This window comes from Vespa velutina, chromosome 1, assembly GCF_912470025.1.
Source record: "Vespa velutina chromosome 1, iVesVel2.1, whole genome shotgun sequence".
Lineage (NCBI taxonomy): Eukaryota > Metazoa > Arthropoda > Insecta > Hymenoptera > Vespidae > Vespa > Vespa velutina.
The window spans coordinates 2,686,718-2,701,717 of NC_062188.1; the positions used below are offsets into that span (position 1 = coordinate 2,686,718).

The following is a 15,000-nucleotide window of genomic DNA, read 5'->3' on the forward strand; positions in this document are numbered from 1 at the left end:
ATGAGAAGGAGAAAGGGAGGCCGGGTAGGGGAGATTCAAGATCAAGTAGAAAAACTGATTTCCTTCGTTCACTCACGTTCGAATAGAGTTGGTCGCCGTTGTAGTTACTTCGCTGTCTCTTCAAGTCGTCCTCCGGATGATCGCCCAAGTCACGATTGTCGTCTGCAATGAAAACTTTTGAATGAGAATGGCGAACGTTTCTAAGAGATTCTTTACCTAATTTTTATATGTGTGTGTATGTATGTGTATTCGTACGGGCGCGTATATACGTATACCTCGCTACTTTCGAGGACTTTTCTGACGTTCAACTACAACAACGGAAAAATTGTTTTTCATAGGAAAAGAGAGAGAGAGAGACAGAGAGAGAGAGAGAGAGAGAGAGAGAGAGAGACAGAGAAAGAGAGAGAGAAAGAGAATTGATCTCTAGTCGATCATCTCGTCGTATTAGCCAGTTGCATATCAAGACGGGGAATTAAAGCTGGCCCTCGAAACTAAATTGAATCTGTCGCTCCGGCCGCGAATGCTCGACCGGCGTTTCTCGCGAAGAGAGACGATGTATGGCATTGATAGATAGAGAAACAATTTCGATTCCATTATATGTCTTTATTATCTCCCGGCCATCCCGCGTCGCTTTAATATAGAAACACAGGACACGTGGGACGACGACGACGCAACCCCCACATACATACATACATATATATATATATATATCTACATACGTACACACGTACGATCATATATAGGCATGTCTACGTATTTTATGTGTTGGTCACTTGACTCTTTCTCTCTCTCTCTCTCTCTCTCTCTCTCTTCTATCTCTCTCTTTCTCTCCCTCTACTACCACCCCCTTTACTCTACAACCCTTTCGGTTGGTCCGAACGAGTCCGCCGTAGAACGAAAGCCGCGAAAGGGGATGTGTGTGAAGGTATGGACAGTGTTCCACAATGTAGTAGACGTGGAGGTCCAACGTACGGGGTATCTCGAATAATTAAATGACCATCCGAGGGTAGGAGAGACGAGGTAGGATGGGCTTGGTGGTGCCTAGCATAGGGCTCGTTAAACCTCCCTGTCAAGTTGTGATTGTCCGGCCGGTCTCGACCATTCGACCGGCAGGATTCGTTCCTGGACCGCTATAAAAGCCCCGTTTCAAACGTGAGACTACCATCTACCGAATACGTACTTACACCTACACCAATATATGTTTGTACACATTTACTTTTACTCTATATTTCTCTCTCTCTCTCTCTTTTCCTTCTACACGCGAATACCACCCCCAACTCTCTTTTCCATGGCACTTGCTTGAATTTTACGATTCGATCGGCCGAGTTAATCCACCCTCACAACCTAAAGTTACCTCTCTTTCTCTCTCTCTCTCTCTCTCTCTCTCTCTCTCTATCTCTTTCTATCTTTCTACGTGGATTTCCCTCGGTTATTGCCACTCGTACACCGCGTTACCATTCTGGGATTTCCACTTTTCTCCCTGCCGGAACGAGTCAACCTTTTGTTTTGATGGCAATAATCTATTTCGCTATGCACTTTCGTTATCGTTGTTATCCGTAAGGATTAACAATGAATACCGATCGTTTCGCTATATGATTATTACTTTTGATCATACACGTGATATCTTATTCAAGTTCACGTTAATCACGTGATCGTGTCGATTCGTCAGTCCGTCCGAATATTGTTTCTAAACTTTACTTCGTGTAATAATATAACGATTTATTTCTAATATTCTATTTGTTCGATATCGAAAAAATATAATTTGTTCAAAAATGACCCTGTAAAACTTCATAACGAATAAGTGTATATATATATGTATATATATCTGTATAAAGGAAAAACGATTAATGCAAATTTTTATAGTCATCGACCCTCTCTCTCTCTCTCTTTCTCCCCTTCTCTCTCTCTTTTTCTTTTTTCCTTTCCTTCTGTGTTTCGAATTGACCGATGTCCCAAAATGACACGAGTTACGAGTTGTTCAATAGTAAGGTCAAAATGCATACTGTCCCCTTTTTCTTTATTTTTTTTTTCCTGATGGCAATTCATGAGAGAAAAAGACAGAGAGAGAGAGAGAGAGAGAGAAAAAGAGCGAGAGTGAGAGAGAGACAGAGAGAGAGAGAAAGAGAGAGAAAGAGAGAGAGAGAGAGAGAGAGAGAGAAGAAAAAAGAGCAGTAAATCGAATGATTCGATTGATGCTCGTGAGGGCAACTAGAGAAGAACTCGCGAGCGAGCAAGCACGTTATTCGAAAGCAATTGAGTCAATGTTAAGCAATACAATACACGGGTAATAATGGACTTTGGGGTGAATCTGGTCCCGTTGCGAGTCCCCTCTAACTTTGTCGTTCACGACCAATCGTGTGTGTACATCTTTATATACATATATCTATCTATCTGTATATATATATATATATATATACATATATGTTTGTATATGTATATACGTATGTACATGTTTATATGTATATGCGTATATAACGTGCTATGTAGGGTGGGATACGGACGGCCTTTGGAATTCTACGTAGGGCGAAAAGCGCGCAGATGTAACGCGACAACAAACAGCCCCAATAGATTGCAATGCTTCCCTCGAGAGGTTCTTCGTAAATTCGTAATAAGCTACAGAACCGAAACCTCGGCGGCGGGATAGTCTTCGATCGTCTCGAGTATAAATAATTTCTTTCCATGTAAGATTTTCGAATCGTTCGTATCTACGCATCCACGTACGTATACTTATGTACTTGTGTAGATTTTTTTTACCTTTCTTTTTTTTTTTTTAATTTAAAAAAAATTTTTTTGGATTCAAGTATATATATATATATATATGTTTTTTTTTTACAGTAATTGCAATATATATTTCTTAAGATCTGTGTATAAATATATACGTATATATTTTGTCAATTTGTTTCCTCTATATGCGTCTATTAAATATTATTAAAATCAAAGATCAATCCTGGAGCGATTTGTTAACAGATTTATAAAATCGCCATTAAATTACGAAGCTCGATATTTCATCGTATGTATATATGTATATATATATATATATATATTTTTTTTTTTTTTTAAATTTGTCGAAACTAGGATTGGTAGATTTTTATTTACAGGATGCGTATCAGATAAATAAATCAACAAAATGCATGCGTTCATTTATATTTCTTCTTTTTTTTTTTCTCTTTTTTTTTTTTACTTTATAAAAGCATTCGATAAAAAATGTATAAAAAAAAAAAAAAGATTACTCCCTATAGATATTTTATTGCTACTGCAAGAGAGTACGCTGTATATCTTTTTTTTTTTTTCCTTTTTTTTTCTTTATCTTCTATTATTACCAAATACACACTCACGTAGTACAATAATTTCTATTAATATTTATTTGAAGAAAATTCGCATTAAATAACTAAGTTTAATGTATGAGACATTATTCACTGTCGTGTAGTACAATATCTCGTAGTAACTCGAGATGTGAATTAGTTGATAATGAAATTGATTTATACGAGACAAAGTGAAAAGTGATTGAATAGAACGATTTCGAAAGAGTCGACGATAAGAGGTCCGGTACTGTATTTCTATGTATTATACGTATATACGTATATATGTATATATATGTTGTATACAGGCCGATAATATCCCCGGAGAGAAACAGGGAGACTAATGTGTCGTTGGGTCGAGATATAGAAACCGCTGTGGTCTGTGAAGTTTATAATCTAATACGTACACCCTCCGCGGCCGCAAAACATTGAGTGCTTTCGCCGCGGACGCGACCACTTTTGCGACCGCATCCGTCGCTCGCGTAATCCGATTATATCGAATTACTCGTGTATCATCGGTGCCGGTTCGTGCATTGGTACGAATCGATATATATATATATATATATATATATATATATATATATATGTATGTATGTATATACCTATGTAGGAAACTTCAGAACATCGTTTATAATCCATTCGTAGAATACGTTCAAGTCCGTGCATTTTGTTATGATTCTTCTTCGTCGTTATGCTTTTTCCGAAAAAAAATGTTATTAGATTGAAACGGGACACGTTAAAACTGACATTTCGATGTTTCCCCGAAAATTATTTAATTTGAAATAATTGGTCTGGCTGTAACTGGATGGAAAAAAAAAAAGGAAAAATGGAAGAAAAAAAAAATAGTCGTGCAAAGAAATAGCGTACACTTGTTATCAAATATTAAACATAACGCGTCTCCTGTCACAACTTTTTTACATATATGTATATATATATATATATTAAACAATTTTTGTATTTTTTAATTTCGAAACAGTCCGATATTATTTCGAATAATATAAGTTCTCCGTTCTAACGATAAGAGAGTTTCTCATAGAATTATTCGAAGGTTTTAACGCGTAGAGAGGAAAAAAAGGAAATAAAAAATTATTGCTCCTTACTAAATCAAGGATAACGAATTGTTTATAAATTCGACGTATTCTTTCTCTCTCTCTCTCTCTCTCTCTCTCTCTCTTTTTTCCTGCTCTCTTTGCTTCCGCGAACGCATCGTCGTAGGTCACGTGTGTACGGCACGTGTCAGGAATATTTCGGGCCGCGTTATTCACGCAATGACAGCAGAATGAATCGCAGCACGTGCTGTACGACGTTTGACCGATAACCTTGCCGTGTGTGTGGCTAATCTTACTCGAGCCGCGACAACCTTCTCTCTCGCGGTAACCCCGATCGCTCGTAAATAAGTACTCCCTCTTTTTCTCCCTTTCTCTCTTACACTCTCTCTCTCTCTCTCCCTCTCTCTCTGTCTCTCTCGTTCTCTCTTTCTCTCTATTTCCTTCTCGAAAACAGTTTTATTCGTTCGCTTGGAGAGTCAGTCGAGTACAGGCACCTTGCCACTATACTCGCCTTCTTAGAGAGATGTTATCGCTTCTAGAGAATAAAATAAACTATTACCAAGAATCTCGATTATCTTGATAAGTGTTACCAGATTCGATCTAGAATAGATTTAGAATATTTGGTTTATTTAATTGGGATCGTTAATCAGAGAGACACGATAGATACCAACGTTATATATATATACGTTAATTTAGAGGATCACTTATTTTCTATTATATTGTGTCTAAGTTAATAATAAGTTATCTTATAAATAAATAGTTATATAAAAATTTTATAAATTCGAATCGTTAATTCAAGATACGTATATACATATGTATATACGTCTTCGTATCGTAGTTTAAAGTATCACTTATTTTATATTATACCGATTCACGTTTAGATAACAAGTGAGATCTCATAAATATGAAAAAAAAAAAAAAAAAAAAAAAAAAAAAAAAAAAAAGAAAGAAAGAAAGAAAAAAAATTAGTTATATAAAAAAAAAAAAACAATAATAAATTATTGTCTATTTAATTATAATTAATTATATTTTTCATTGATATAATTGACCGGTTGTTTCTAATTATGAAAAAGAAAAAAAAAAAAAAAAAAGAAAAAGAAAAAAAGAGAAACAATTTGGAAATTCAAATATGGTAGAAGTTTAATTTGAAGAAGATAATAATGTAGATTTTCAATAAATCTAAAAGGGATAATGAAGGTTTTACGATAAGGTTTAAATAAGTAGGAAAATAACTCACCATCATCGGCTCGCTTTCTCTTGATACTATTGCCGTTTGGATCCTGATGGTGTGCGGGGATTCCGAGGATGCCACTGATGCTGTAGGCATTGGGAGCGGCGGCCGCAGGATGACCCGCCGGTGTGGCAGGTGCATGGGCTATCACCGACACGGAACCACCTGATCCTGGCTGACCTTGTTGCTGACCTTGCTGCTGCTGCGCCTGCTGTTGCTGATGCGCGTGCTTCGCCTTCTCTGCCGCCTTGTTTCTCACGATTCTGCGAACAATAGGTCGCCAGTAGGTACTCTTGGTAGGTTCAGTTCGACTCTTAACCCGATAACTCAATACTTTACGCTCGTGCACCATCGAGAGAACTTTGCCGCACGAAAGACGTTATATAATATAATATAATATATATATATATATATATATATATATATATATATATATATGTATATTATACAGGATGATTCCAAAGAGATATCTTAACAATTTCAAAATCATATTACAAGGGTTCAAGTAATTATTATTACGGAAATTATCCTTAAGGAAATCTGGAAAGAGATCGTATAATGATAATTTAAATAATTCAACAAGTTTATCCTCTTACACAATTGATATTATTCAAACTATTGTTACGAGGGCATTTACGTTCGTTAGCATATTCATGATAGAGGTATACCGGGCATCATTCGATCTCGTTAACGTCGATTTTGTTTCTCATACATTGAGGATTCAAGAAATCCAAAAATAAATTCTCGACTAAACGATGATTAATTACCGATCAGACGATTCGATTATTGTCCTTTCTCTCTCTCTCTCTCTCACTCACTCTTGGGAAGTCTATTTCTTATTGGAAAGGAACAAGTTAGATACATATGTATGTATACATCGTAGATGGGATATGTTATCGACGTATCGGCATTGTTCCTGACAGCTCTCTCGGGGTTTCTTGGACGTAGAATAGCAAACGTGACTTTGCGGAACCAGCGTGTAATCGTAAACGAGAAGGAGAACTCTCGAGGAAGCCTTTGGTACTCAAAGAAGAAGAAAGAGGAGGAGGAAGAGGATGAAGAGGAGGAGACAACGAAGGAGGATAGAAGTAGCTGAGGCAACAGTTCTCCCCTCGTTTCTCCTTTAACTTGCTTCTTCTCCTTCGAGCATGCAACCCGCGCTTATTATCCGTGATATATCGTGCGTGCGCTTTGAATGGTCAGCCGGTTGGACGTCGGTATCAATTACCTCGGTGAATATTCGCGGCAGCGCCGTTAATCTCGCCGCGTGCTGCTCCTCGCAACACCGGTTTCGGTTCGCGGAAGAAGTTCATACGAGGCGCCAACGACCGACGGCTACGCCCTTTCGCCCTTCCTTATACATCTCTTAACACACGGAAATCAACGGGGTTTAATGATTTTTTTTTTCATCTCTTTTTTGTTTTTCCTTTTCTTTTTTCTTTTTTTTTTTTCTTTTCTTATTTTTAGATCTATTCATTCGCTCGATATATGTATATATATTTATTTATTTATCATCACGCGAACGTTTTAAAAGAGACTTTCATTTATCATCCCCATTGATGTATAATAATCTTATAGATACACCTAAGTAATCGTAATAATTTTATGAATATTTTATTATTATTTAAATAGCCGATAAAACAATTACATACTTAATGTTGAATTATATTGATATTATTTATTATATTAATTGAAAAAGAATTGTATTTATAGTTAACTTATTTTATTACGCATTGACTTATGTTGAAAAAAAAAAAGAAAATTTTGATTAATCTCATAAATAATTTCCAATGTAACGTAGTTTATAGATTCTATAATGAATTTTAACAATGCATTTTCCAAAATAGATAGAACGATATTTCAATGTATTAATTTATTATTAATTTTATACGTTAATACGATCGAAGAATAATATATATATATATATATATATATATTTTAGAATTCGAAGAAATAAAATAGTAGAACTAAATCTATTTGCTTCGGTTAAAAATTGTCGATGAAAAAAAGAAAAAAAGAAAAAAAGAAAAAAAAAAGTTCAATGCGTCCTGAGAGACATCGATACGTTCAATGGAATCGCATTACCAGCTCCATTTTCTCTTTTCGTCTCATTTTGCAACGGGTTTAGTCAACGGTGGTGGGTCAACGAATCCGCACCGGGATGGGCCAGTTCGTAATGGATCGACATTAAGTCCTTCGTTTCTGTCGTGGATGTGTTTGTGGGCTAGGTAATCGTGAGGGTGCGAGTAACGGCGATCAATCAGAGGACACCTGTTGCCCGAACTCCCTCGTTCGTTCGCCACCTTCGCCAATTCGCAACAATTAGCAGCGATCCTTATCAAGGTTAGGCTCTAGGGTGATTAGAAGGTATCAAACGTTGTTATGCAGAAAGAATACGAGCTTGAATTATTACGAAATGATAATAATAGATATTTAACACGTTCGACATTTATATTGTTTATACGAATAATTATTATTATTTACTAACGAGTATTATATCGACGAAAGGATATTATATGTATATATATATATATATATATATATATGTATATGTAATTTTTATGTTGATAGAAATTTTTGATTAAAAGAAAATGAAAATGAAAAGATAAGAAAAGAAGAAGAGAAAAGAAAAATTCAAAGGTTTAGAAATAATACGTTTATTCGTCTTTTAAAATCGCAAGTATGCATTACATATATATATATATTGTGTTAAAAATCAATCATGATTTCTTGCACAAAGTCTCCAAGCACGTCTTCCGCGGTGAAATCGTTAGGCATTTCGTATTTCGCTCGCGATGAAAATCGTGGCGCGTGTCTTCCGCGAAACTTATAGAAATGTAACTACGAGTAAATAGAAGTTACCTTACGTATACGTATTTAGGGAGCGTGTATACGTATGTATACATATATAGATAAGTAAATAAGTACTACGTATGTATAACGAGTCTGGGCATTCTCGCGCGGCTAGTTATACGTATTTTACGTATAACGAGCATAATCGGCAATTTAATTAAGTGCAACGACTCGTCGGCCCGTTTCACGTAACAGTCAGAGATTTTATCAGTGCTGCCGAGGAAGCGAGACTCTTCGAAGGAAGGAATAAACAATCGTGTTTTCTTCTTCAAAGTAACGTTTCTTCGAGCTCGTGCCGTCACTATTACCATCAACATAACCACCATCACCATCATCGCCATCATCGTCAGCATAGCTATTATTATTACTAACACTTAGTAACATGCTCGCTCGTTAATTAGAGCTGCGTGCCATGGAATGATCTAACCGAGATTCCAAAATGAATTTTCTTTTCTTTTCTTTTCATTTTTCTTACCTTTCCTTTTATTTCTGTACGTATCTATCTCGAACGAAACAGATGAGGATATCGATCGACGTGAAAAGTCGGATTCGCGAATATAAGGAAGGACCGAAGGGTTCTTTTATGGCTGCTGCTTGTCGAGAAAATCGAGAAGAGAATGGTGGAGAACATAAAAGAGAGAGAGAGAGAGAGAGAGAGAGAGAGATGGAAATGAACGAAGAGGAAAGACTAGGATTTTCTTCTCTCTCTCTCTCTCTCTCTCTTTCTTTCTTTCTTTCTCTCATATGTATGTATTCTCTTCTTCTCTTTCTCTCTCTATCCTTCTCTTTTTCCAACCCTCTTGCACTTCATCTAATCATTGAGTGTCTCCGTTCCGTACGGACCACCCTCTCGTGGTTTTATCTACGCCCCTGTTGCGGTCTATGGCCCGTAACGTTGCACCTTGCTTCAGGATTCCTAGTCGAATTCCGTGCACTTTAATGCTTTCTCTCTCTCTCTCTCTCTATCTCTCTATCTCTATCTATCTATCTATCTCTATCTCTATCTCTCTCGTTTTCGTAGAGAAAGAGAAAATTCGGAGTCACGAGAGGGAACAAGCCACGACTTTAATCGAGTTCAATTTTATTCGGCGACAAGTGACGCGTTCCGGATCTCGTGGCAAACGGACAAATAAACGTCTTCTAAGTATCTCCTATTTCTTTTTTTTTTTTTTTTTTTTTTTTTTTTTTTTTTTTTTTTTTTTTTTTTTTTTCTTAGTAACAAATAGAACCGAACGTTGTCGAGTACGAAAATCTACTTTATCCCTTTTATTTATTTCCTCCCTTTTTCTTTTCTTTTTTTCTTCTTTCTTTTTTTTTCTTTTTTTCTTTTTTTTCTCTTTTTTCTTTTTTTTTTTTTGTTTGTTTCTCCCTTTCTTCCATCTTTTTCTTCTTTTATTCCCCGTTATACGACGACGAAGTACGTACAATAGCGCGATCGTTTATTTCGCATTAAAAAATCCGAATGAGAAAAGCTTTTCTTTTTTCTCTTTAGAAAAAAAAAAAAAAGAAAGAAAGAAAAAAAAAAGAAAAGAAAAAGAAACAGGATGAGACAAAGAAAAGGGTATATTCTTTTTACGTTTTCTTTCTTTTTTTTTTTTTTTTTTTTTTTTTTCAAGAAAATAAAAAAGAACGGAAGAAAAGAAAAAAAGAAAAAAAAATCCCCACCCCCCTCACAAAGGTGGTGACATTTCAATGAGAAGTATCTCGAATCTCACGTATTACAATAACTTATGAAGACGGATTTGTGACGGATTCAAGACAATTCATGGAAAATCGTATGTGTTCTGTCTATTGTAGTAAGCTAGAAGAACGAGTAGTAGAATTATGAGGGTGAAGCATGTCGGGGGGTGCCACGTGGAGGGGGAGGGGATTGTGAGGAAGAAGCTATGCCTCCCCTGGCGCCAACCGATCGTTCCCAAACGGCCACTCGTAGTAAACTCTTCGAGTTGCCTTTGAGTGTTTGGATCCACCCCTCTGATCTTCTTATCTTTTCTTCTTCTACTTTTACTTCCATTTCTACTCCTTCTTTTTTCCTTGTGTATATGCGCGCGCTTATGTATGTGTGTGTGCGTGCGTGCGCGCGCGTTTTTATTTATTTCTTTTAATTTTTATGTCTTTCTCAAAATTGTGACGAGAAAAATATATATATATATATATATATATATATATATATATATAAAATATTAACGAGACACAGAGGATACGAATGAGAAATAGTTAAAACGATTTCTACGTTGTAGTATTATCTATGTTTGTACTTTATCGGTTATTATTTCAACTATACGAGACGACGAGAGATACGATTTACCTTGGGAGTATCCATTTCTAGAAGCCATTTTCGATGTCGCCGTTTTTAAACGACTCCGAATGTTGATTTAAATCACCGGTCGGTCGTACTATATACCAAGCTCGTATCCGCTCGTATTCCAACGTTACGTCGATATCGTCGCGTTACTTTATCGGGACTGAGGCCAAGTCGATCCATCGAACGATAACTTTGAAAGATAGAGAGAACGATTGAAAGAGAGAGAGATAGAGAGAGAGAAAGAGGGAGAGAAATATATATATATATATATATATATAAGATAAATATTATTTTCAGATCTTCACATACATTTTATTTTATATCATTAGTTCGTGGTATGTATATAGCTTATTCTAATCATTAAATCTTTGTGTTATGATATTTGTTTATATTTGAACTTTATTGGGTCGTTGCAAGAGAGAAAGACAGAGGGGAGGGGGGAGAGAGAGAGAGAGAGAGAGAGAGAGAGAAAGAGAGATATATAACATAAATATTATTTTTAGATCCTCCCCCACACAGTTTTTCATTTTGTACTATTAGATCTTTCTTGCGTCGATCATATACGTTTATTATTATTTTACCCTTACTGAATTATATTTTCCATAATTAATATTCTATTCCGTTCTTTCTTACATTCTATTTTTATTGAGATTGGTCAATGACTAATATCGGGATATGTATTATTAAATATTTACATAAAAAACAGTGATATTTTTTTTTTCCCGTAAATTGTACCAACATAATACAATACTATACTATACTATACTATTACAAACCCGGACGTAAGTCTACTACGTATATTACTACGTAAATTACTACGTATATTATTCGATTGATATCGATATCTAAATAAATACTAGTGTTTATATATATATATATATATTTTTTTTTTTTATTAAAAATTGAATACTACGTACATTATGAATACTATGTACTATTACACTGTACTATCGACAAATGTATGTCGTAAAGAATATTCAGTAAAGAATATTAATATTTTTTTTTTCTAATAGTATCGTTTAATTAGATAGAAAATAATAGAAATTACGTCGTTAATTATCAGCCAGTATAATAGTTCTATAAAATCCGTTTATATCCGTCTAATTTTCTTTTTTCTTTACTTCGATCATATTTTTCTTAATCTCATGAAATCGTATACTTATATACTGACAATAAATTATCTTTTCCCTCTTTCTCCTTCTCTCCCTCTCTCTCTTTCTCTCTTTCTTTTTCTTTCTTTTTCTCTCTCTCTCTCTCTCTTTCCACAAACACTTAGGTTCTTACTTTCGACGAATATAACGATGAAAGAGCATAGGTACGAAGTGGTAGTTCGTTCGTTCGTTCATTCGTTCGACGAACAAACGCGAGAAGCTCACGTTTTAGAAAGCATCGGGTAAGCTTACTACGATGGTGGCTGAACGGAGACGACGATGACGACGACGACGACGACGACGACGACGACGAAGACGACGATGAGGAGGACGAGGAGGAGGATACGCCAGTGGCATGGCTCTGGAACCACAAACTTTAATGTTGGCATTACTTTTATGCGCGACTTTATGCCAAGTATCCCATCAAATATATGACCCGCGCTTCTGCGCTCCTCTTCTCGTGCGCTGCTTCATGGAGGGAAGAACGCGAAGGCGAGCAGCACACCTCTATGTTTCTATATACTACTTTTATATATATATATATATATATATATATATATATATATATGTTCATGTAAACTATATAGTACATATATCTAGTTATATATATAGGTAGAGTTACCTACGTTCGTCCCTGTTTGCCACCCTCTTCTTCTACCACTACTACCCTTCCTCCCTCACTCTTTCTCTCTCTCTCTCTTTCTCTCTCTCTCTCTCTTTCACCCCTCCCTTCGAACTAAATTATTGCGAATAAAACTTTATACTCAAATTACCTCTACGCGAACTTTATCGCATTTCTCAACGCTATGCTTTCTCCAAGGGAAAGAGAGAGAGAGAGAGAGAGAGAGAGAGAGAGAAGGGGGAGGGAGTGAGAGAGAGAGAGAGAGAGAGAAAGATAGTGAGTAGAAAGATAGAGATAGGGAGAAAATGAAAGGAGAAATAGGAGATTTCAGTCGCTGTTAGAAGAGGATTTAAATTTTCTCCCCGAAATACACCAGTTGGTCTTAATTTCTTCGGATTTAATCGCCATTTATACGCTACGCTTTCGAAAGGTGTGTCCTTAGAGCGTAACGGGAACTCGCCTTTCTTCTTGACGTCAGTATACCCACGTAATGTACACTATACGCGATAAAATACGTACGTACGTACCAACATACATACGTACGTATACCTTATATATATATATATATATATATATTGAATGTATCTATGTACTAACGTATTATTTATGTAGGTCGATATATTCGGTCGAATTAGTACGATTCGATGACACGTTAATAATCGTATCACTCTTCTATCCTCTCCTTTCTCCCCATCACCCCAACTAATCCACGTCCAACCCACCCACCCTATTTTTCGCTAATCAACGACGACAGGTCTATCGTCGAGTAGATTTATTCGTGCGTTATAATATCGGGCTTTAAAGTTATTACAGGCCATTATATGGGCCACCACGGAGAATCGTGGAGGATGGATTCAATGGGGATTTTCGGAGGATTTAGTCACCACCGAGGCAGATGCTGCGAACTATGGACTACGCGAGAATATAACTCTAGAACGGAATTCCTTTCTCTCTCTCTCTCTCTCTCTCTCTCTTACTTTCTTGCTCTTTCTCTTACTCGTTAACTGGAGAGTCAAGAGACTAAGGAGTGAAAGAGACAGAGAGAGAGAGAGAGAGAGAGATAGAGATGAGTAGTGGGTGTAAAGCTACAAAGTGAATGTCAGAGAGAGAGAGAGAGAGAGAGAGAGAGAGAAAGAGAGAGTGAGAGAGGAGTAGAAGAAGAGAGCGAGAACCGTTCCGTCGCACCGTAGACACAATACGGGACTTGGTCCATGGCTATTGTACGCCCTTCAGAGGAGCACAATGCCTGGAAAAGGTGTATCCTGATATTCCACCACCTCTCTCTTTCTCTCTCTCTCTCTCTCTCTCTCTCTCTTTCTCTTTCTCTCTGTCTCTGTCTGTCTCTCTTGCTTTTCTTCTCCGTTTCTCTTTGAAGAGAATAGAGAAAGACAGAGAGTGAGTTTGTAATGTACCAAGGTACTCTTTGAGTCCTTCTCTTCGTGCTGATTCTCGAACAAAAGTTATATCATCGACTTACTGCACAACCACCAAGATGGTTTACCGTTTACATCTACTTGTATTGTCTTTCATTAATTCTTATAAATAATTCGAAAATTCGTTCGAACGAGAATCCGTTCGATCGCGATCTCTTTCTTGTGTTTTTTTTTTTTTTTTTTATTTATTAACAATCCTATTTATTAACTTTTATCTATTAACGAGATAATTTTATTTATTTTGAAGCTTATTTCATTATCTTCCTGACGTAAGTTTATAATATTTCTTTATGAGACTATTTCTTTGTTCTTTTTTTCTTTTTCTTTTTTTTTTTTTTTTTTTTCAAATATTTTAATTAATCGAACAAATTCAATTTTTTTCTTTTTTCAACGTTGAACGTTCGCGAGTTATTTGAATCTTCGAATATTTTCATCTTGATAAATGATAACCAATGTGATATCGCGATATTAAATTCTTATTAAATTTAAGTAAAATAAATACGTCAGTGAAAGTTATTACTTATTTAAAATTAGAAAAAGATCTTAAAGAATACGTGAGAACTCACTCTCTTGTTCTCTCTCTTTCCCTCTCTCTCTCTCTCTCTCTCTTTCTTTCTTTCTTTCTTTTTGAAATTAACATTCCTATCTCGTAGAGGATGAGATTATACGGAACGCACGATAGAAATTTCGGACACAAGTTTCGGTCAATTCCCGAACTCATAGCCTAACAGTGTCGGTGTCTTCTTAATCTTTTGAGGGTTGGAAAAGTGCCATCGAAAGGATCCGCTAGATGAGCACGAGGAAAAAGGAGAAGAACGAAAGCTATCAGAAGGAAGAGAAAGAGAGAAAGAGAGAAAGAGATGCCGAGCTTGCGCAGGAGTTCACGTAGATACACGCGAGAAAACGTGCTTGCGGATCAGGTACATATATATATATATATATATACCTGATATATACATATATAACTGTAGGTTAGATTAAAGCAGAGTATCCTAGCACCACCGACGTGGCACACCATTTCTGTGCCACCCCAAATGCCGCATCCCAGTCATTTTGA

The 15,000-nt window shown here is 36.1% G+C and overlaps 1 protein-coding gene across 1 annotated transcript in view; it reads right to left on the bottom strand.

The window, feature by feature from the left end:
* Positions 1-15,000, bottom strand: part of LOC124953373 (aspartate, glycine, lysine and serine-rich protein) — a 206,870-nt gene that overhangs the window by 10,530 nt on the left and 181,340 nt on the right. Inside the window, exons 6-7 of the mRNA XM_047504645.1 lie at positions 5,586-5,842; positions 77-162 (exon numbers count right to left, since the gene is read on the bottom strand). Coding sequence (XP_047360601.1) covers positions 77-162; positions 5,586-5,842 — 343 coding nt within the window. The remainder of the gene's footprint in view (positions 1-76; positions 163-5,585; positions 5,843-15,000) is intronic.